The 20,647-nt window shown below is 43.4% G+C and overlaps 1 protein-coding gene across 1 annotated transcript in view; it reads right to left on the bottom strand.

The window, feature by feature from the left end:
* Positions 1 to 213: 213 nt before the first annotated feature.
* Positions 214 to 20,647, bottom strand: part of HSD17B2 (hydroxysteroid 17-beta dehydrogenase 2) — a 77,910-nt gene continuing 57,476 nt past the window's right edge. The window contains exons 2-5 of the mRNA XM_049864262.1: positions 19,388 to 19,600; positions 13,560 to 13,745; positions 5,624 to 5,761; positions 214 to 656 (exon numbers count right to left, since the gene is read on the bottom strand). Of these exons, the coding sequence (XP_049720219.1) occupies positions 328 to 656; positions 5,624 to 5,761; positions 13,560 to 13,745; positions 19,388 to 19,600 (866 nt within the window). The 3' untranslated portion in view covers positions 214 to 327. The remainder of the gene's footprint in view (positions 657 to 5,623; positions 5,762 to 13,559; positions 13,746 to 19,387; positions 19,601 to 20,647) is intronic.

Raw genomic sequence — 20,647 nt, 5'->3', positions numbered from 1 at the left:
TTTTCTTACCTATTTTTTTTTTTATTAAATAAGGGTAAAGGTACCTCTCTCAAGTCTTTGAGGAGAATTAGACGACAAGATATTTGATATGTATCTCTTGCATAGTATGTACTCAAATAATGCTCTCGACAGTGGTCATTACTACTCTCCACCCTTCTCACCACTAAGTACTATCCAACCAACAAAGTTCACTGGGAATGCACAGTAGGAGAAAAACAAATTTAATCAGAAGCTCAGAGTCTCACTTTGATTCTAAAACTGAACCATTTCCCACTCTTCTAAAGCCCATTGCTGCCTGCATGGCCTTGTTCTCCCAGGCAGGAGTGCTTATGGCTCTGTGCGTTTTTTTCCAGGGCTATACATCCCTTTTGCAAGGTAATCAAACATCCCAGCAGGCAAGAAGGAGGCAATGCAGAGCCACACGTAAGACCCTTTTCCGGGTGTGTATAGAGCACAGGGGCTCTTCACGGAGACTGCATGCTGGACATCCAGGAGCACAGGGGAGTAGTCACTGCTGCAATACACATCCATGGGGCCAAAATAATTCCATAGGGAAAGAATATAGTCCTGACCGTAGTCCTCCTTCACATCAGGAGTTAGGTTGTCCAGAATGTTCTTCTGCTTCTTGTCCCATATCTCCTTAGTGCCCATGAGATCTAAGACAGAATAGGAGAGAAGGATGAGCACAGGGTCCAAGGCCAGGCAGAGCAGTGTCCCACCCTTAGCAGGAAAGCCCGCTGCTCTAAATGGGCTTCTTCTGTTGGGAAGGGTGGGCGTCCCACAACCCCCTTTTAAATGTGTGCTTCATAATGGAATTTCTTACTTTTTAAAATTTTTCCAAGTTGCGCTGAAGGCACTGGCAAAAAACAAGATTCCAGGAACTGACAGAATATCAGTTGAGATGTTACAACAAATGAATGCAGCACTGGAAATGCGCAATCATCTATGCCAAGAAATTTGGAGGATAGCTATCTGACCAACCAACTGGAAGAGATCATATTTATGCCTATTCCAAAGAAAGGTGATCCAAACAAATGCGGAAATTACACAACAGTATCATTAATATCACACGCAAGCAAAATTTTGCTGAAGATCATTCAAAAGCAGCTTCAGCAGTACATCGACAAGGAACTGTCAGGAATTCAAGCGAGATTGAGAATAGGATGTGGAACCAGGAGTATCAGATGGATTACTGGTGTCAGATGGATTCTGGCTGAAAGCAGAGAATACCAGAAGGATGTTTACCTGTGTTTTATGGGCTATGCAAAGGCATTCGACTGTGTGGATCATAAAAAACTATGAATAACATTGCAAAGAATGGAAATTCCAGAACGCTTAATTGTGCTCGTGAAGAACCTGTACATAGATCAAGAAGCAGTCGTTCAAACAGAACAAGAGGATACTGAGTGGTTTAAAGTCAGGAAAAGTGTGCGTCAGGGTTGTATCCTTTCACCATATTTCTTCAATATGTACACTGAGCAATAATCCAAGAAGCTGGACTGTTTGGAAGAACAGCAGATCAGGATTGGAGGAAGACTCATTAACAACCTGAGTTATGCAGATGGCACAACCTTGCTTGCTGAAGAAGGGAACATGAAGCACTTGCTAATGAAGATCAAAAACCACAGCCTTCGGTATGGATTACACCTCAACATAAAGAAAACAAAAATCCTCACGACTGGACCCATAAACAACATCATGATGAACAGAGAAAAGATTGAATTTGTCAATGATTTCATTTTACTTGAATCCATAATCAACACCCATGGAAGCAGCAGTCAAGAAATCAAACAACGCATTGCATTGGGCAAATCTGCTGCAAAAGACCTCTTTAAAGTGTTGAAAAGCAAAGATGTCACGCTTGGCAAAGTAGTTGTTGTTGTTGTTAAGCGCCCTCGAGTCAGTTCCGACTCATAGCGACCCTATGCAGAAAGAATATTGCCCAGTCCTGTGCCATCCTTACAATCGTTGTTATGCTTGAGCCAATCGTTGCAGTCACTGTGCCAATCCATCTTGTTGAGGGTCTTCCTCTTTTCTGGTTACCCTGTACTTTGCCAAGCATGATGTCCTTCTCCAGAGACTGATTCCAAAGTACATAAGACACAGCCTCACCATCCTTGCTTCTAAGGGGCATTCTGGCTGTACTTCTTCCAAGACAGATACGTTCATTCTTTTGGTAGTCCATGCTATATTGAATATTCTTCGCCAACACCACGATTCAAAGGCCTCAATTCTTCTTCAGTCTTCCTTATTCATTGTCCAGCTTTCACATGCATAGGATGTGATTGAAAATACCATGGCTTGGGTCAGGCGCACCTTAGTATTCAAGGTAACATCTTTGCTTTTCAACACTTTAAAGAAGTGTTTTGCAGCAGATTTGCCCAATGCAATGTGTCTTTTAATTTCCTCACTGCTGCTTCCACAGGTGTTGATTGTGGATCCAAGTAAAATGATATCCTTGACAACTTCAATCTTTCCCCCATTTATCGTGATGTTGCATGTTGGTCCAGTTGTGAGGATTTTTGTTTTCTTTATGTTGAGGTGCAATCCATTCTGAAGGCTGTGGTCTTCGATCTTCATCAGTAAGTGCTTCAAGTCCTCTTCACTTTCAGCAAGTAAGGTTGTGTCATCTGCATAACACAGGCTGTTAATGAGTTTTCCTCCAATCCTGATGCCCCGTTCTTCTTCATATAGTCCAGCTTCTGAGATTATTTGCTCAGCATACAGGTTGAATAGGTATGATAAGAGAATACAACCCTGATGCACACCTTTCCTGACTTTAAACCACTCAGTATCCCCTTGTTCTGTCCGAACAACTGCCTCTTGATCTATGAACAGGTTCCTCATGAGCACAATTAAATGTTCTGGAATTCCCATTCTTCACAATGTTACCCATAATTTGTTATGATCCACACAGTCGAATGCCTGTGTGTAGTCAATAAAACACGGGTAAACATCCTTCTGGTATTCTCTGCTTTCAGCCAGGATCCATCTGACAACAGCAATGATATTCCTGGTTCCATATCTTCTTCTGAAACCAGCCTGAATTTCTGACAGTTCCCTGTTGATAAACTGCTGAAGCTGCTTTTGAATGATCTTCAGCAAAATTTTGCTTGTGTGTGATATTAATGATATTATTCTATAATTTCCACATTTGGTTGGATCACCGTTCTTGGGAATAGGCATAAATATGGATCTTTTCCAGTCAGTTGGCCAGGAAGCTGTCGAGTATTTCTTGGCATAGACCAGTGAGCACTTCCAGCACTGCGTCTATTTGTTGAAACATCTCATTTGATATCCTGTCAATTCCTGAAGCCTTGTTTTTTTACCAATGCCTTCAATGCAGCTTGGACTTCTTCCTTCAGTACCATCGGTTCCTGGTCATATGCTACCTCTTGAAATAGTTGAATGTTGACTAATTCTTTTTGGTATAATGACTCTGTGTATTCCTTCCATCTTCTTTTGATGCTTCCTGTGTCGTTTAATATTTTCCCCATAGAATCCTTCACTACTGCAACTCGAGGCTTGAATTTTTTCCTCAGGAGAGGGTCAGTGAAAAAGGGAAGACCCTCAAGGAGATGGATTGACACAGTGGCTGCAACAATGAGCCCAAGCTCAATGTGGTTGGCGCAGGACCGGGCAGTGTCTTGTTCTGCAGTACATAGGATCACTATGAGTTGGAAATGACTCAACGGCACCCAACAACTAACTTTTTCTTGAAATAAACATTCAGAGAAATGTACAGATGCCTCACCAGTCATCCCAGCTTTCTCCATTACAAACAATGCTGCTGTAAACAGCCTCCCACAGTCATATCTTCCTGTCCTTCGGCTTTTACTTCTATAGACAAGAGTCGCCCAAGTGTGCCCACCTGGTCAGAAGGCACATGCATTGTGGATTTTAATAGCTATTGCCAGACTACTCTCCTAAAAGGTTGCAGCCACGCACACTTTCTCCCACAAAGCCTGGAATTGCCCAGGGATTACTGCAGGACGAGACTTTATTTGTTAGCTCAGTAGACTCCTTGACGTCAGGACTGCAGGGGAGCCTCGCCAGTGAAATCCAATTATCCTCATGGAGATGCAAACAGGGTTTCAGTTGCTCATTTCTTTTCCCGAAGGCACAGCACTGTGCTTGGAGAACTGATTACCCTGACAATTATTCTGGAGGCGCCCAAGTCTTGAAAAACATATTTGTATGACTACCGTTCTTCCAGCTAATTTTCCCTCAGTCTTGATCTGGGTGTTAGGTACATGGGTGCTTAATTTGTTAAAGTGAGCATGTGTAAAGCTCCTTCTGTGTACATGATACATTTTGCAATTTAGAAAAATAAGACCTTGACAACAGTAACTCTAAAGCATACATGAGTACTTTATGGGGCAGTGAGTCTAAGTCAATAGCATGAAACAATATGGGGAGAGATAGCAAGAATGGTGAAGCGACATGAAGAATGCAACCAATGTCACTGATCTGTGCAGGTAGAAATCATTAAACAAGTATATGATTTGCTGTGTATGTTTTCACAAAGAGTAAAATAAGTATTAAAAAGAAAGATCAATAGCATCAGAAAGATTGTATGCTAAGTGGCTAGCACAGTGCCTAGCAAGAGCCGCTCCCCAAAATTTTAGCTATAACTGTTATAGTGAATCCTCAAATCTAGAAGCGCAGGCTCACTCTCCTGTCTGAATGGAGTCATATATCTCTGTGTTTGAAGTTTTCTTTGGCTGTGTCACCAAACCCCTCAACCTGCTGCCAGGTTCAAAATCAAATTCACCACCTCTTCCTTACTCTAGCTCTCAGACAGCTTTCCTCTCTCCGTATCACCCTGTGACACTTAGTTTGATATGTCAGCGTGGCTCAGCTAAAGTACCCAGTGATTTAATCAAACATGAATCTGGGTGTTGCTGTGAAGGTGTTTTGTAAATATGGTTGGCATCTATGGTCAGTTAACTTTAAGTGAAGGCAGTTATCATCAATAACCTGGGTGGGCTCCATACAATCAGTTAAAGGCCTTAAGAGCAAAACTGAGGTTTCATGAAGAAGATCCTGCCTCAAGGCTGCAGTGTCAACTCCTGTCTGAGTTTCCAGCCTGCTGGCCTACCATACAGATTTCAGACTTGCCAGTGCCCCTAATCACATGAGCCAATTCCTTGAAATAAATGTTTTATGTGCATACACACATATACATACACATACATATATACATACACGTATGTATGTATGGGCAGAATCCCTGGGAGCTGTTGAGTCGACTCCAACTAATGGTGACCCCATGTGGTCAGAGTAGAACTGTGCTACATAAGGTTTTCAGTGTCTGAGTTTTCAGAAGTAGGTCTTCAGGCCTTTCTTCCAAGGAGCCTCGGGTGGACTCATCCTTCAACCTTTTAGGAGCAGCCAAGTGTCGTAGCCGTTTGCAGCACCCAGGGACTCCAGAAGGAAGCAAAGAATGAGCTATGCATTGAAGAGCCTGGTACTTGCCTATTTATTTCAAGAAGAGGCCCACCCATCCCAATCTTCTTTGGCTGACCACTGAGGATTGAATTTGAGCTCTACCAGGAAAAGAGGGTCTTCAGGATTCCTTTCAAGATAAACATTGTGAGACTCCATGACTTCCGACACCTACTTGTTTTGAAGCCTCCAGGTTGAATAACAGCAACTTTAACGCCCCATCTGGAAAGCTCCAGTCTCAAAACTGCTGAAAACATGGTCAGAGCTGCCTTCGATGAGCCATAGGCCGCCAGTTTTCCCATCGGGACCCCTGCTGTAGAAATAAAGGGAAAAAAATACCAAGGTTGATTCATTTGTTCCTGCAATGTTTAAACAGCATCAACACATGCCAGGGACCAGTAGCAGTGTTGACTCAGACAAAAGCAAAAAAGGGTTCTCTCTGCCCATGTTCTCAGTCACCCCCATTGTCTGGTTTCTATAGGGCCTCCCTCTCAGCTATTCCAATGATGAGCCCAATTTAGGCTCCAACTCACCCAGCTTCTATGCTAAATGTGACTTAGGTGAGATAAAGAGCCTTTACCCCAGCCCCTGACCTTCTAGCCTAGCCAACGAGAAAGACTGGCTTGACTCTAAATATAGTACAGATATTTACATGGTTTGTGGGGGCATTGGTGGTTCAGTGGTAGAATTCTCACCTTTCATGCAGGACACCTAGGCTTGATTCCCAGCCTCCAACCCGTGGTGACCCTGTGCAAAACGTAACAAAACTCTGCCCAGTCCTGCACCATCCCCACAATTGGTTGCACTTCAGACCATTGTGACCCATAGGGTTTGCACTGGCTGATTTTCAGAAGTAGATTGCCAAGCCTTTCTCCCTAGTCTGTCATTCTAGAAGCTGCACTGAAACCTGTTCAGAATCATGGCAACACACAAGCCTCAAATGACAGATGAGTAGTAGCTGCGCTTGAGGTGCATTGTCCAGGAATTAAACCTGGGTCTCCCAAATGGGAGGTGAGAATTTTATCACTGAATTACCCCTGCCCTTGTGAAGTACGCTAGACACCTAAAATTTATAGACATGTAAGATCTCTAAGGCCACTTACTTTGGTTTAAAGTATTTGTAATGTATTTTAAGCAGCTCGATGTGGTAGGCAACTATGACTATCTCTTAGATATAGTAGTAGAGACCTCTTTTCCTAGGCTACTTTCTTCGTGCCCGTACAGGGCTAAGCATTCAGGACCTGCAAAGCATTTACAAGCAACATCCCAGACCAGTGGTTCTCAACCGGGGATGATTTTGCCTCCCAGTGGATTTGGCAACATCTTAACACTTAAGGCATGTTGTGGATTGAATTGTGTCCCCCCATATGTGTAATCCCTGTGTCGGTAAGATATGACCCTGTTTGGAAATAGGGATTTTCTTTTATGTTAATAAGGCCATACCAGAGTAGGGTGTATCCTAAACTGAATCACTTCTGAGTTATAAGAAGAGCAGAATAGACAGAGACACAAGGGGAAGACAGACACCGCTTGAGGACTTTCAACAAGCAAAGGAATGCCAAGGATTGCCAGAGACACCAGAAACCAGGAGAGAGGCCCACAGAAAGAATCCATCTTAATCACCTAGTGCTGCTATAACAGAAATACCACGAATGGATGGCTTTAATAAAGAGAAGTTTATTCTCTCACAGTTCAGTAGGTTAGAAGTCTGAATTCAAGGTGCCGGCTCCAGGGAAAGGCTTTCTCTCTCTGTCTGCTCTTGAGGAATTTCCTTGTCAACAGTTTTTCCTTGGTCTGGGAGCATCTGAGCACAGGCGCCTCAGGTCCAAGGGACACGCTGGGCTCCTGGCACTGCTTTATTGGTGGTATGAGGTCCCCACATCTCTCTGCCTGCTTCTTTTATATCTCAGAAGAGATTGGCTTAAGACACTACCTACTCTTGTAGGCCTCATCAGTATAATTGCCGCTAATCCATTTTATTTCATTTTTTTTTTCTTTTAGTGATGGGATTTACAGCACATAGGGAAATCACATAAAATGGCGGACAATCACATAAAATGGTGGACAATCACACAATGCTGAGAATCATGGCTCAGCTAAGTTGACAGATACTTTTGGGGGACACAATTCAGTCCACGACAGAATTGATACTGCCAAGATCCTGGTTTGGATTTTTATCCTCCAGAACTCTAAAAAAGTTAATTTCTGTGCTTTTAAGCCATCAGCTTCAGGTATTTCTGTTATGGCAGCACTAGGTAACTAAGTCAGGGGGAGGGAGCTAGTACTGCAGACATCTAGTGGGCAGAGGCCACAGATGCTGCTATACATCTAACAATGCATTGGACAACTCCCCACAACAGAGAACTATTCTCCCCCTAATCTATAGTGCTGAGGTTGAGAAACACCACCCTAGACCAGCCACTACATCGCCCCCACTTGACAGATGATAAAATGGAGGGATAGACCAATGAGGTGACCTGCCCCAGGTCATCCAGCTACCAAAGAACAGTTGTTAGTTGCCATCTAGTTGACTCCGATTCATGGCAACCTTATGTACAACAGAACAAAATGTTGCCTGGTCCTGTGCCATCTTCATGATCATTGGTATGTTTGAGTCCATTGTTGTGACCATTGTGCCAAACCATCTCATGGAAGATTTCCTTCATTTTCATTGGCTGTCTGTCAGTTTGTCCTACTGTGGTGGCTTATGTTGCTATGAAGCTGGAAGTTATGCCACTGGTATTTCAAACACCAGCAAGATCGCCCATGGTGACAGGTTTCAGCAGAGCTTCCAGACTAAGACAGACTAGGAAGAAAGCCCTGGTGATTTACTTCAAAAAATCAGCCAATGAAATTAGCAAAGAGCAGAGTAGGATTCAAACCATGACTCCGACTCAATATTCCTGAGACCTGAGTTGTTTCATGAGTGTTGGTTTTCAACTGTTCTTGTCCAAGCACGGTATATACCTGTACACAAAGTACACATTACTTTGTAATTTCCTAAGAAGAAAACCAGTCAGAAAAAAATTTTAGCCCTGTCAAACATATAGATTTTTTCAACTGCACTTTGTGCAATCAATCAGAGTCACCTCCGATTTCCTGAGATCCTGGTTAAATATTTATCTTGCTGCCTTGCTGGGGTTTGAGTTAACCAACTGTACTATTTGTGTGGGATGGGTGATGAACATGCCATTGGAGAGGGCTAGGAGTGGTCCAGTCTGGAAGTAGTGACTTGATGGGGTTATCTGCCCAGGAGTTAATATGTGACAGGGAACAGAAGGATTGAAGGTAACTCAGTGTCACAGGCAAGGGCAGTGATGGCAGCAGCTGGCAGGACAAAAGGCACCAGTGCATGTACCATGAGCCTCTCCCCAGTCTCAATGGTGGCATGGCTTTTGGGTCACTAACCTTCACCAGTCACTACATGTCAAGACCAGTGCTGGCACTTCAACACGTGTCATTTCATCTCATCCTCCCCACAGCCCTAAGAAGAAGCAATTATTATTATCCCCATGTTAAAATGAGGAAACTGCAAATCAGACATTCAGGAATTTGACCGACGTCACACATGTAATTGTCAGTAGTAGGGACAGGATTACAACCTGGACAGTCTGTCTTTGCTCTGTTTGGCTGGTTTCCTCTCTTGTTTAAATCCGACTCCCTCTTTGCTTTACAGCATACACACGTGATGTCTTCCTCTCCCTCTTGCTTCCTTTTTCTTTTTTTAGGGATGTGAGATGTAGGAGGGAAGGGTGCATTCCTAATGTGATTGATGCCACCAATCCTGGAACTTCCCATAGGAATGGATTTAGATGTGGGTTATATTGACCCTATTCCTGCCTGGGCATGGGAGTGAGGCTGGAGCAAGCATCTCATAGTGTGGCTGGTAGAAAGAGGAAGATGGTGGAGAAGACTCCTGTGGCAAGGACACCTGAGGCTCTTTGGCCTACTGGTGGATATGGTGGCCCCAAGTGGTACAGTTAAGTCATCAGGGGAGGAGGCAACTTGGTGAGTCAGATAAAAACATGGGTCCATAGTTCAAATTCTAGTTCTAGCTTGAGAGCCAGCAACTTAACTCTTATGAACCTTGGTTTGCACAACTCCTAAATGAAGATACTAATACTTACTACACAGGGTTATTGGGATTACATGTCTGACAAACCAGTTGCTGTTGAGTTGATTCTAACTCAGGGCAACCCCACATGTGTTAGAGTATTATTATGCTCCATAGGGTTTTCAGTGGCTGATTTTTCAGAAGCAACTCACTAGATCTTTCTTCTGACGTGCCTCTGGGTAGACTCAAACCACCAACCTTTTGATTAGAGGAGGGCATTAACTGTTCGTGCCACTAGGGATTCCATATATCTAAAAGCATCCAAGCATCCAAAAAATGCCTGAAACATAATGGATGTTTCTTGATAATTATTAATACTCACTGGATGTCTACTATGTGCCAGGCCCTATTCTGAATGTTTTAGCTGCATCAGCTCCAAATGTATTTAATGGTCACACTGTCTTGGGAGGCAGGTTCTATTATTATCCTCATCAATTCCACTTTAGAAGATGAAAAAACTAATCACAGAGAGCTTAAGTGGCTTAACTAATGACCCAGAAAATGACAGTAATAACAGCTAACTCTCACATGGAATTTACAGCACACACACTAAAACTTATACAGGAATTTTACAGTAGCATTACTCATAATGGCCAAAAAATGGGGGGAAATGTCTACAAACTGATAAATGGATAAATCAAGTGTGGCATATCCATACAATGGAATATTATTTGGCCATAAACAGAATAAAGTACTACTGATAAATGCTACATGTATGAACCTTGAAAACATCATGCTGATTAAAAGAAGCCAGTCAGAAAGGGCCACATATTGTATGATTCCATTTATAGGAAACATCCAGGATAGGCAAATACATAGAGACAGAAAGTAGATTAGTGGTTGCCAAGGGCTGAGGGCAGAAGGAAATGAGGCATGATTGCTAATGGGTACAGAGTTTCTATTAGAGGTGATGAAAATGTTCTGGAATTAGTGTTGATGGTTGCGCAACCTTGTGAATATACTAAAAGCCACTGAATATGCTGAAAACCACTTGACTTTTCCAATCTTGTGTTGCAGTCTAGCTTTTTGTTCCTCCTGTTTAAAATCTTTTCCATCATTTCATAAAATTCATCAGCAAGTTCTGGGAAATCCATCATCTTATTGTCTCCTGAAGTCCTTTGCTCTTCGTCGTTAAGGGAAACTGTACTCACCATTTAAGAGCTTTGCAAACTCCTCATCTTCTTACAAACCCTCCACTCTGACCAGTATGTACACTTCCTACCTCTTCTGAATTCTTGCTGCTGTTTATAGAATACCTAGGGTGGTTCTGGAGTACTACAAATGAGCTTATTTCTAGAGTTTCTTTGGGACATCGTGATTCAAAGTTGAATGTGATGAAGGGAGAATCCCTACATCTTGGTGACTGGCTGGGTGGGAGAAAGGAGAGAGAGGCATAGGGAGGGACAGACCCAGGAGGCTCAAAGGTCCAAAGCCAGAAAGACTGGGAGAAGGACAGAAAGAAGTCAGGAAAGCAAGCTTTGAGCACTGATGGTGAGTATGGTTTCAGATATAGTGACTTAGTGATCGTGGTAAGAAAATGGGATGGAAGTGGTAAGCCTGGGTTCAGGAACTTGCACAAGCAGGGAATGTCCAAGCTTGAATAGAAGTGAGGTGTGTAACTTATTTTACCACTCAGAGGTCTCTCCAAGTGGAAATATTTAACAAGAGAGTAAGAAATCTAGGTTTAGAAAGAGCTTCAGAAGCCAAGTAGATGTATGAATGGGCAGCCTCTGCATTGTGAGTTTTTTGCTCACCAGCTAATTCACGCATTTTTTATTCATTCACATGCTTGCATTTCTTCATTTATTATTTGAGCTTCCACTACCTGCCAGATGTTGGGCATATAGCACATATTGTGCAAGAAAGTGATAACTAAAGTAAAAATCTTATGAATAAACGAGATGTTCAAAATCAAGAACAAGGAGAGAAAAGAGAAAAACTTCCTGATCAATATGTCAAGGAGAAGAAAACAATCAGTTGTTTCAGTAAATATTTGTTGAATGAATCAAGGCAAGGGATGCATGAGACTTTTCCAGAAGTATCAGACTGTATCAAGGAACTGAGAATGGTGAGGTTTCCACACAGGTCACATACTTGAAAAAAAATAAAAAATATTTGAAGGCTAAGTTCAAAACAAAGGTGAGGTGCAAATATTGCAAATGTATTTGTTCAGGATTAATTTTCTTCAGCAAGGTAGAAAAAAATTGGAAAATACGGTTGGGTTCTCATACAAGTTAAAATATAATGCTCGTTGCTCCTTACCATCCTAGACACCTCTCTCTCCCCGCTCCATCTCTCTCCTCCCTCTTTTCCCTCCTTTCTCCTTCTTCCTTCCATCTATTCTTTCTTCTTCCCATCCATCCATCTACTTATTCTTCCTCCCTCCCTTCTTTCTTCCTTCCTTCTTTCTTTCTCTCCTTTTTTCTTTTCTTCTTTCTTTCCTTTCTTCTCCCCTTCTTCTCTCTCTCTCTTCCTTCCCCTTTTGCTTATGCCTCAAGCCAACCAAGTACCCTAGTGACACACATGTGATCACTAAGGCTGTGTATCAACTTGGCTGGGCCATGATTCTCAGTGGTTTAGCAGTTATGATGTAAGTTTGGCGCCTGTATAACGATGTAATCACCTCCATGATGAGATCTGTTATAATGTGATCACCTCCATGATGGAAGCTGCTATGAGTAGCCAACCAGTTGAAAGGGAGTTTCCTTGGTGGTATGGCTGGCACCCAATATATTTTGAATTTCTGGCAAAACTCACTGGCTTTTGCTGTGCTCTGGATCCTGCACTTGGCTCATCAGCATCTGACCTCCAGTTCTTGGGACTTGAGCCAGCAGCTGCCATCTGCTCTGTAGATCTTGGATTCATCAGCCCCTGCAGCTATGTGAATCAGGAGAAGCCTCCAGCCTGAAGCCTGACGACTGACCCACGGACTTGGGACTTGCCAGTCCCTACAACCACATGAGCTATTTCCTTGGTATAAATCTCTCTCTATATATATGTATATACTCCACTAGTTTTGCTTTCTAGAGAACACAGCCTAAGATACACACACATAACAGTCATCTCCAAGAAAGTTGCTTAGTTAAGGCCAGGAAAACAAGCATGTTGGACAACAATAATAGCCCAGGAAATACAAAGAACCCCTAATAGAAATTATTACAGAACTGTTGTTCACATTAAAAACAAAACAAAAAAATCCAACTAATTGGACTCTTTACTTTGAAAAAAAAAATGTCTTACTCAGAGTCAATCAATAAAACAGTGCAAAGCAGCACCCCTTGGGTTGAAGGAGGTTCCTGGGTCCAGAGCCCACCACTTTGTCTTCCCTCTCACCCATGCAGTGGCGCAAAAGACAAGCCCATGAGTGTTACTCAAAGCTGAGTATGACTCTGAGGACCCCAGTTTGAAAATGTCTGTCCTAGAAGAAAGAGCATGAAACACATACATAATCAATATTTATGGAAAGAGATGGCTAAGCCCTTGACTCAAGTTGTTGACTCAAACAGAGAGAGACAAGTTGTATCATGACTGAACTGCATCAAGACTGCAGAGCTCTGGGGACAGTCTTATGGAAACACACTAGTAGACAGTAGACCGAGACACGGGGCCCTAACAGTGAAAATTAAAAGAGGAGGTATTTGTCTACTCATCTTACAAGAAACGACAAAGAATGCTGTGTTCAGGGAGGGCTGAAAATAGGTTACCATAATGATGACAGGTAGGGTTTTCTGTTCAAATCTAGGAAGCTTGTGTTGGCAGTTCCATTGAGATATAAGAAGCTTAGCTCCCCAGTAAGGAATAGATGAGTTAGAAGGCAGTTAGCTTTTACGTGAAAAGATTTGAAAGGAGAGAAAGGCTGTATTGTGTTGAGGTCAGCAGCGTTTATATAATTTGACCAATCCTAGCCCAGCCCTGCATGACCCTATGCTGCTTTCTTGTGCTGGGGACAGAGAATGAGTGAGCTGTCCCACAACCTTGTGGAGAAAGATCAACTTACCGGCCATGCTGCTAATGTTCACCAACCTCCCCTTGGATTTCCGAAGAAGAGGCAAAAATGTCTTTGTGACTTCCACAACTCCAAAGAAGTTCACTGCCATGCATTGTCTGTAGTCAGCCATGGGAAGGAGCTCCCCATCTGCTGGGAAGCCAAAGATCCCAGCGTTGTTGATCACGGCCCACAGTCCTAAGGACACAAAGGAATGGCTTTACAATGGGCAAGACTGGAGGGCATAAGGGTTTTTTTTTTTTTAATATTTGACTGTGTTTTTGGTGAAAGTTTACATAGCAAATTAGGTTCCTATTTAACAATTTTTATACATATTGTTAAGTGACATTGGTTACATTTTCAACATGGTGTCAACGTTCTCATTATTTCTGTTCTTGTTGTTCCATTGCCATTAATCTAGCTTCCCTGTCCCTCCTCCTGATCTTTTCATCTTTGCATTAGGGTAAATGTTGACCATTTGGTCTCATATGGACTGCTTTTTAAAGCAGCACAGTACTCACGGGTGATAATTTTTTTATTTTACGAGCCAATCTGTTATTTAGCTGAAAGGTAACCTCTGGGAGTGGTTTCATTTCCAAATTTAAAGGGTATCTCAGGGTGATAGCATCAGGGGTTCCTCTAGTCTCTACTAATCCAGTAAGTCTGAACTTTTTTCTTAAGAATTTGAGTTTTGTCCTACATTTTCCTTCCATTGTATCCTGAACCATCTATTGTGTCCCTGGTCAGGACGAGAGCACAAGAATTTTTGACACTCAGGTTCGGGAGTCACAACAGCCTCTTGCAGTTTAGGATAGAAGCCAGATCACTGAAACTCTCCAACCTTAGCTCCTTGAATATCTAAGACAACCTATCTTGGTGGAGTTGAACATACCAATAACCATCAAGAAGATGGTACAGGACTGGGCCACTTTTTGCTCCGTTGTAGATGGGGTTGCCACAAATCAGAGCCAACTCGACAGCAATGAACAATAACCTACCTTGGGGGTGCGTGGAAAGTAAAGCTTTGAAATATTAAGCAATTTCTTTTCTGACCTATTTTCTTTTGCCTCACAGCCCTTTCCTACACCCAGGCAGCTAGATCTTCACTCTGTGTGGGAAGAGCGGCTGACGCAGCAGGAAGAGGGTAATAAGGGTCCCTGTCCGGCTTTGAAGCCTCCAAAGCCTACCTTCCATTTCCCCCTCAAAGGAGAGTTTAAAGACAGTATAATATCTTGAGGAGAATGCATGGTGATATAAAAGCCTGCCTTCCCTCCTCCCTTAGACTAGAAAAGATACCCTAGTCCAGGAAGGAGTCCCTGGGTGGCGCAGATGGTTAAGTACTTGATTACTAGCTAAAAGGTTGAAGGTTTGAACACACCGAGAAGTGCTTCAGAAGAAAGGTCTGGAGATCTGCTTCCTAAAGATCACTGCCTTGACACCTTATGAAGCAGGTCTACTCTGCACACATGGGGTTGCCATGAGTCAGAATCAACTCAGCAGCAAGTTCAGGGAACCAGGAAAACTACAGGGAAAGTACCAAGAGCTTGGGTCATTGCAGGGTCCCTGATAAAGTGTCTCTGATCCCTATTCCCTTTCCCAGCCAGCCCAACTCCCCTAAGTGTGTATCAGAATCAGGTAGAGAGCTTGTTAAAGCCCAGAGAATCTGCCACAGCAGGTCTGGTGTGGGGCCTGAGAATCTGCATTTCCAACAAGTTCCCAGGTGACGCTGATGCTGCAGATTCCACCACAGTTGAATAACCACTGCTCAAGAGCAGTGGTTTTCAACCCTGACCACACATTAGGATCACTGAGAAGCTTCAAAAAAACCCAATGCCCAAGCCGCATCCCAGACCTATGGGGTCATAAACTCTGGGGTGGAGTGGGGGACCTAGGCATTACTACTTTTTAAAATTCCCCAGTTGGTTCCAATGTATAGCCAAGCTTGGGAACCATTGTCCTAAATGCTAGGAAAGATGTAACACAAAAACTCCAGATGTTTTGGGGGGATCTGGAGCAGAGGTGAATAATCTAGATCCTCTTTACCTGGGAGAAGCAGGGTTAACAGGATCCAGGTATGTTTAGGTAGGCAGACTTGAAACAGATTCTCCTTGTTCCCAGAAAGTTTCTCAGAATGTGTTCCCCAGACAAGCAGCATCAGTCTCCCTCTTGATCAGACACTGTCATTGGGGCCCAGCCACCTGTGATTTAACAAGCCCTATAGGGTCGCTGTGAGTCAGAATCAACTTGACGGCAGTGGATTTCCAGGTGATTTTGATGCACACTCAAGGGTAAGAACCACTGGAATCCTGTTCCAGTGGAATGTGCCTCAGTGCTAGAAGGAAGGCACCAGACCTACCACTGACTCTCCAATGGCAACAAGGATGGAGTAGCAGCCAACTTGCATGGCAAGGGGACAGAGCACTTGACATCTCAGCAGGAGGCAGAATGAGGCATTGACAATCAAAGACCAAATATCCCATCCCCAGGAATTTGTGTGCTACCTCAGGGAAGTGAGGAGAAGCTCAAAATGATTGAAATGGTTTTTGCCAGCTGGCTGAATAATGGCTTGAAAGAGAAATTGAATCAAGTTACAGGAAATAAGGTTAACATTTCTTGAGTTTGTGGACTGACATTTATGGTTGTGACCGTTAAGTGAGATGGTGCCTGGCAAGTAGAAAGAGATCAGCAGTTATTACAAGGATGGTGTTGGGTAGAACCGATGTCTCTTTCACAGCAAATAATGGTTTTAATTCTCAGCCTGTTGCACAGCTTTGACAAGTCAATGCACTGGAGACAGCTTGAGAATGCTCCAGAATAGAGGTCAGCAAACCTTTTCTATAAAGGGCCCAAGAGTAAATATTTTAGGCTTTGCAGGCTGTACTGTCCCTCTTGAAATTACTCTAACTCCACCACTGAAGTGCAAGAGCAACCACAGTAAATATATAGGCATAGCTGTGTGCCAATAAAACTTTATTTATGGACACTGAAATTTGAATTCCATATAATTTTCGTTCTTCTGATTTTTTCTGCCAACATTAAAAAATGTAAAGCCCATCCTCAGCTTGCAGCCCATGTGAAAACAAGCAACAGATTTATAGAATTTTTTTAAAAAAACTAAATTATGGACATGGAGAACACAGATTAGTAGTTGCTAGGAATTAGGAAGGGAAGGGGTAGGCACATAAGAGAGCCCAGTGATGACAGAGCCATTCTGTATCTTGATTGTGATAAAATTGTGACAAAATTGAATAGAACTACACACACACACACACACACACACACACGTGCTTGTATAACTGGTGAAATCCGAATTTCACCTCCACATTTTTCAGACGTTTCCTGAGCATTATGTGCCAGAGGCTGTGCTTAATGTTAGTGAAAGGAAAACAGGAGCCAACACTAGTGCTCGCCTTAGCGCTAGATACTCTTCTAAATGATCTAGATATATTGACTTGGCTAATCCTTCAACTACCCAGTGAGGCAGGTACCATTACCCTCCTTTTGCTGGGAATGTCTGCTGTAAAGAAGATGTATGCTGGAAGTGCTGGGGCCTCATGGGAAGCCCCAAAATGAAGCCAGCACAGGAAAAAGCAGAGCTAAGAAATAGAGAGACTGGGGGCTAATGACATTGCTTGAGTGCCTGAATCCAACCATGCCTGAAGCCAACTGAACTTTCCAATTATATAAACAAATACATTCTCTCTCTTGCCTTAGCACTTTTGAATTGGGTTGTGTCACTTGCATCTGAAAGAATTCTGATGGACCTTGCTCTCAAGGAGCCTAGTGGTGAAGAGTGGGAGATAGACAAATAGTTACCATAGTGCACAGGTATGTGCGAGGCATAAGGATTCAGTGCCCAGAAGAGGGAGTGAATAATAATGAGTTACGAAGACGGTCATGTAAAGGATGATATGCTGGAGCTGAGTCTCCTGTGGGGATACAGTCTGCAATTGGATAAGGGCAAGTGTCTTAACAAGAGGAAGTGGAGGTGAGAGGGACATTTCAGTAAGAAGAAGCTGTATGTGTAAAGGTGTGAAATTAGCACATTGTGTTCTTGAAACCATTCAGAATTTACTGAGTGAACCAGCATGTATTGCAAATTAAGGATTTGGCAAGGGCTATTGTCCCGAGAGGCATTTTAATCCTTGCTAAGGAGTTTTTTTCTGATAGGGACCCATTGAACCATTAAATGACAAAGCAAAACACCTACCACACACCTGGCTGGTGGGAGGAGCCCAGGCTCTGTATATCAATGGGACTTTAGAAGACGGATGGCATTATAAGATGTGCAGGTTGGGAAGATTACTCTCCATTTGGAAAGCAATGGACAAGGAAGGATGGGTTACACAGGGGTCCTTGTGGTAGCACAGACAATGGCTGATGAAGCTTGCCCTGTGGAACAGTAAATATCTAGGATGTAAAACTGACAAGACTCAGGACCAATAAGATGCAGGGATTAAGTGTAAACTGGAGGTCTGAGTGGCCTCCAGGTTGCTGGCTTGCATGACCAATTAGGTGGCAGTGCCACTATCTAAGCCATGGAATGCAAGAGCATAAACTGATTTGCAGACTGGCAGCAAGGGGAAAAGATAACGGGGGCTGTTTTTGAAAAGTTGAGGCTGAAACCTCTGGGATGTTAAGTGGAGATTCTGGTAGACAATTTTACACACATGCAGGGCTAGACATCAGGAGGGTAGGCTAGATTGGTAATGTAAATCTGGAAGTTATTGGCTTAAATTGAAGTATGTCTCAAACCTGACCAAACATTACATCACCTGGGGAGCTTCAAAATATACCGATGCCTGAGACTCCCTACTAGAGGTACTGGGGGGCAGGCAGCTTCATGGGGGTTGGACCTGTACAGTCACATCGGGCAGGAGCTCAGAAGGGTCTCATGCTTGGTTTAACGCTCTGCTATCACTGTCTAAATTCTTAATCATTTTCTTAACAAGCCCCCCATTTTCATTTGGCATTGCACCCCCCCAAATTGTGAAGCCAGTCCTGGGTGTGAGCATGGATATTTGTAAACATTTCCCAAGTGATTCTAATGAGTAGCAGGTTGAGAAGTCCTGCCCCAGGGACTGAAGAGTATAGCCCAGGAAATGTGGAATGGGAAGTTTGAGAATGGAGCTCTGGGAAACATCACACTTATGGGGGAGACAGAAGCAGAGGTCCATAAAGAAAAAGCAGAAAGACTGATCTGAGAGCTAGGAGGACAATGGGGGCTGGGAACCCCAAAGTCACAGCAGAGAGAGATGATTAACCCACTTAAACAGTGCAAAGAAGTTAAGAACTTGGTGTTCAGGCCAATACTGATTAATTTTGCCAGATCAGTTAGGGAGGCAGGGTGAGGGCCAAAGTCAGACTGGAGGTGAAGAAGTAAAAACCAAGGTCAATGACAGTTTCAACGAGCTTGGCCCTGAAGGAAGAGGAAGAGAAAGGACAGTAGTTAAAGGACAGTGACTGTGCAGCTATTTTTTTAATCTGGAGAAATCTAATGGATGTCAGCATTTTTGGGAGGAGAGAAATGGGGAAGGGGTGGAGGCCATTAATGAGAGGATGACTCAGTGGAAGTTGGAGGGAATGGGATACAAAGAATTCTGTAAGCTCTGAAAGGATAGGACCATATCTGATTCATTCCTCAGGACTTCAAGTCTGTGGGAGTCTCTGGCATACAGTAGGTGCTCAGTGGAGATAGCCTCAGGCTCAGTCAGCAGCCAGAGTGAGCAGAGGGTGATGGTAATGAGAGGACGGAATCAGAGGTGGGTGTCTGTACGGAGGGGTTTCTGGAGGGTGAAGGGCAGTAGAGGGCATGGGGGAGACATAGTTGAAAGTAGTACCTCTGTCCTGTACCTTCTCCACCACCTTGCGGTATGCCTCTCTTATCTGGGCTGGGTTGGTAACATCCAGCTGGATCACGGAGAGCCGCGAGGAGCAGGTTCTTTGTAGTTCCTCTGCTCCTGCTCCTTTTTCATTCAACACTCCAGCCAATACCGTGAAACCCAGCTTGTCCATATACTTGGACAAAGCATGGCCAATCCCGGAATCACAACCTGCAAAGGGTCAAAGAAATACAAGGTGGGCTAAAACCAAAGTGACAGGAAGATTTGTTTAACAAGGAGGACATCATTTGTTAATAGTGATTTTCCATGTTCTCTGAAGAGAGTGAGTCTTAAGGAAGTCTCTATTTCCTAATGGGGTAATGGGTGAAGAAAGCAAGACAGATAAATTTCTCTTTATAACTACTAACCTAAAGGTGGGCCGTTCAAACCCAACCAATGGTACCATGGAGAGCCTGGAGACCTGCTTCCATTAAGATCACAGCCAAGAAAACCCTATGGAGCAGTTCTACTCTCTAATACATGGGGTCGCCATGAGTCGGACAGGAGCCCTGGTGGTGCAGTGGTTAAGGGCTCAGCTGCTAACTGAAAGGTTGGCGGTTTGAACCCAAGAGCCACTCCTTGAGGAAAAGACCTGACAATCTGCTCCCATAAAGATTACAGCCTTGGAAACCCTATGAGGCAGCTCTACTCTGTCCTATAGGGTTGCTGTGAGTTGGAATTGACTCGACAGCACACAACAACAATGAGTTGGAATTGACTCGGTGGCAACAGGTTTGGTTTTTTATTTTGGGGGGAATAGGTGGAAGGAGAAAGGTCAATGTGGTGGGGGGGGGTGGGTGAATGGTCTAGGAGAGACTGGTGGCCAAAGAGGAACCTTGGAGGGAAAATTGAGACGTCCAACAGAGTTTTTTAAACTAATCTTTGCTGTGTAGTGTTTCATGTAGCCTCCAAACCAAAAAAAAAAACCAAACCTGATGCCCTCAAGTCAATTCCAACTTATAGTGAGCCTATAGGGCAGAGTTAAACTGTCTCATAGGGTTTCCAAGGAGTGCCTGGTGGATTCGAACTGCCAACCTTTTGGTTAGCAGCCAAACTCTTAACCACTACACCGCCAGGGTTTCCATGTAACCTCCATCACTCCATAAAATCATCAGTAAAGCATCTGTTACAACCTAATACTTAAGAGTTGATTTTGCTTTTTGGAGACATAAAAAAATACTGCTTCAAAGTAGATACAAGGCAATAGCAGAGGCTGCC

The sequence above is a fragment of the Elephas maximus genome, chromosome 21 (genome assembly GCF_024166365.1).
Source record: "Elephas maximus indicus isolate mEleMax1 chromosome 21, mEleMax1 primary haplotype, whole genome shotgun sequence".
Lineage (NCBI taxonomy): Eukaryota > Metazoa > Chordata > Mammalia > Proboscidea > Elephantidae > Elephas > Elephas maximus.
This window is presented reverse-complemented; position numbering and strand designations above follow the sequence as displayed.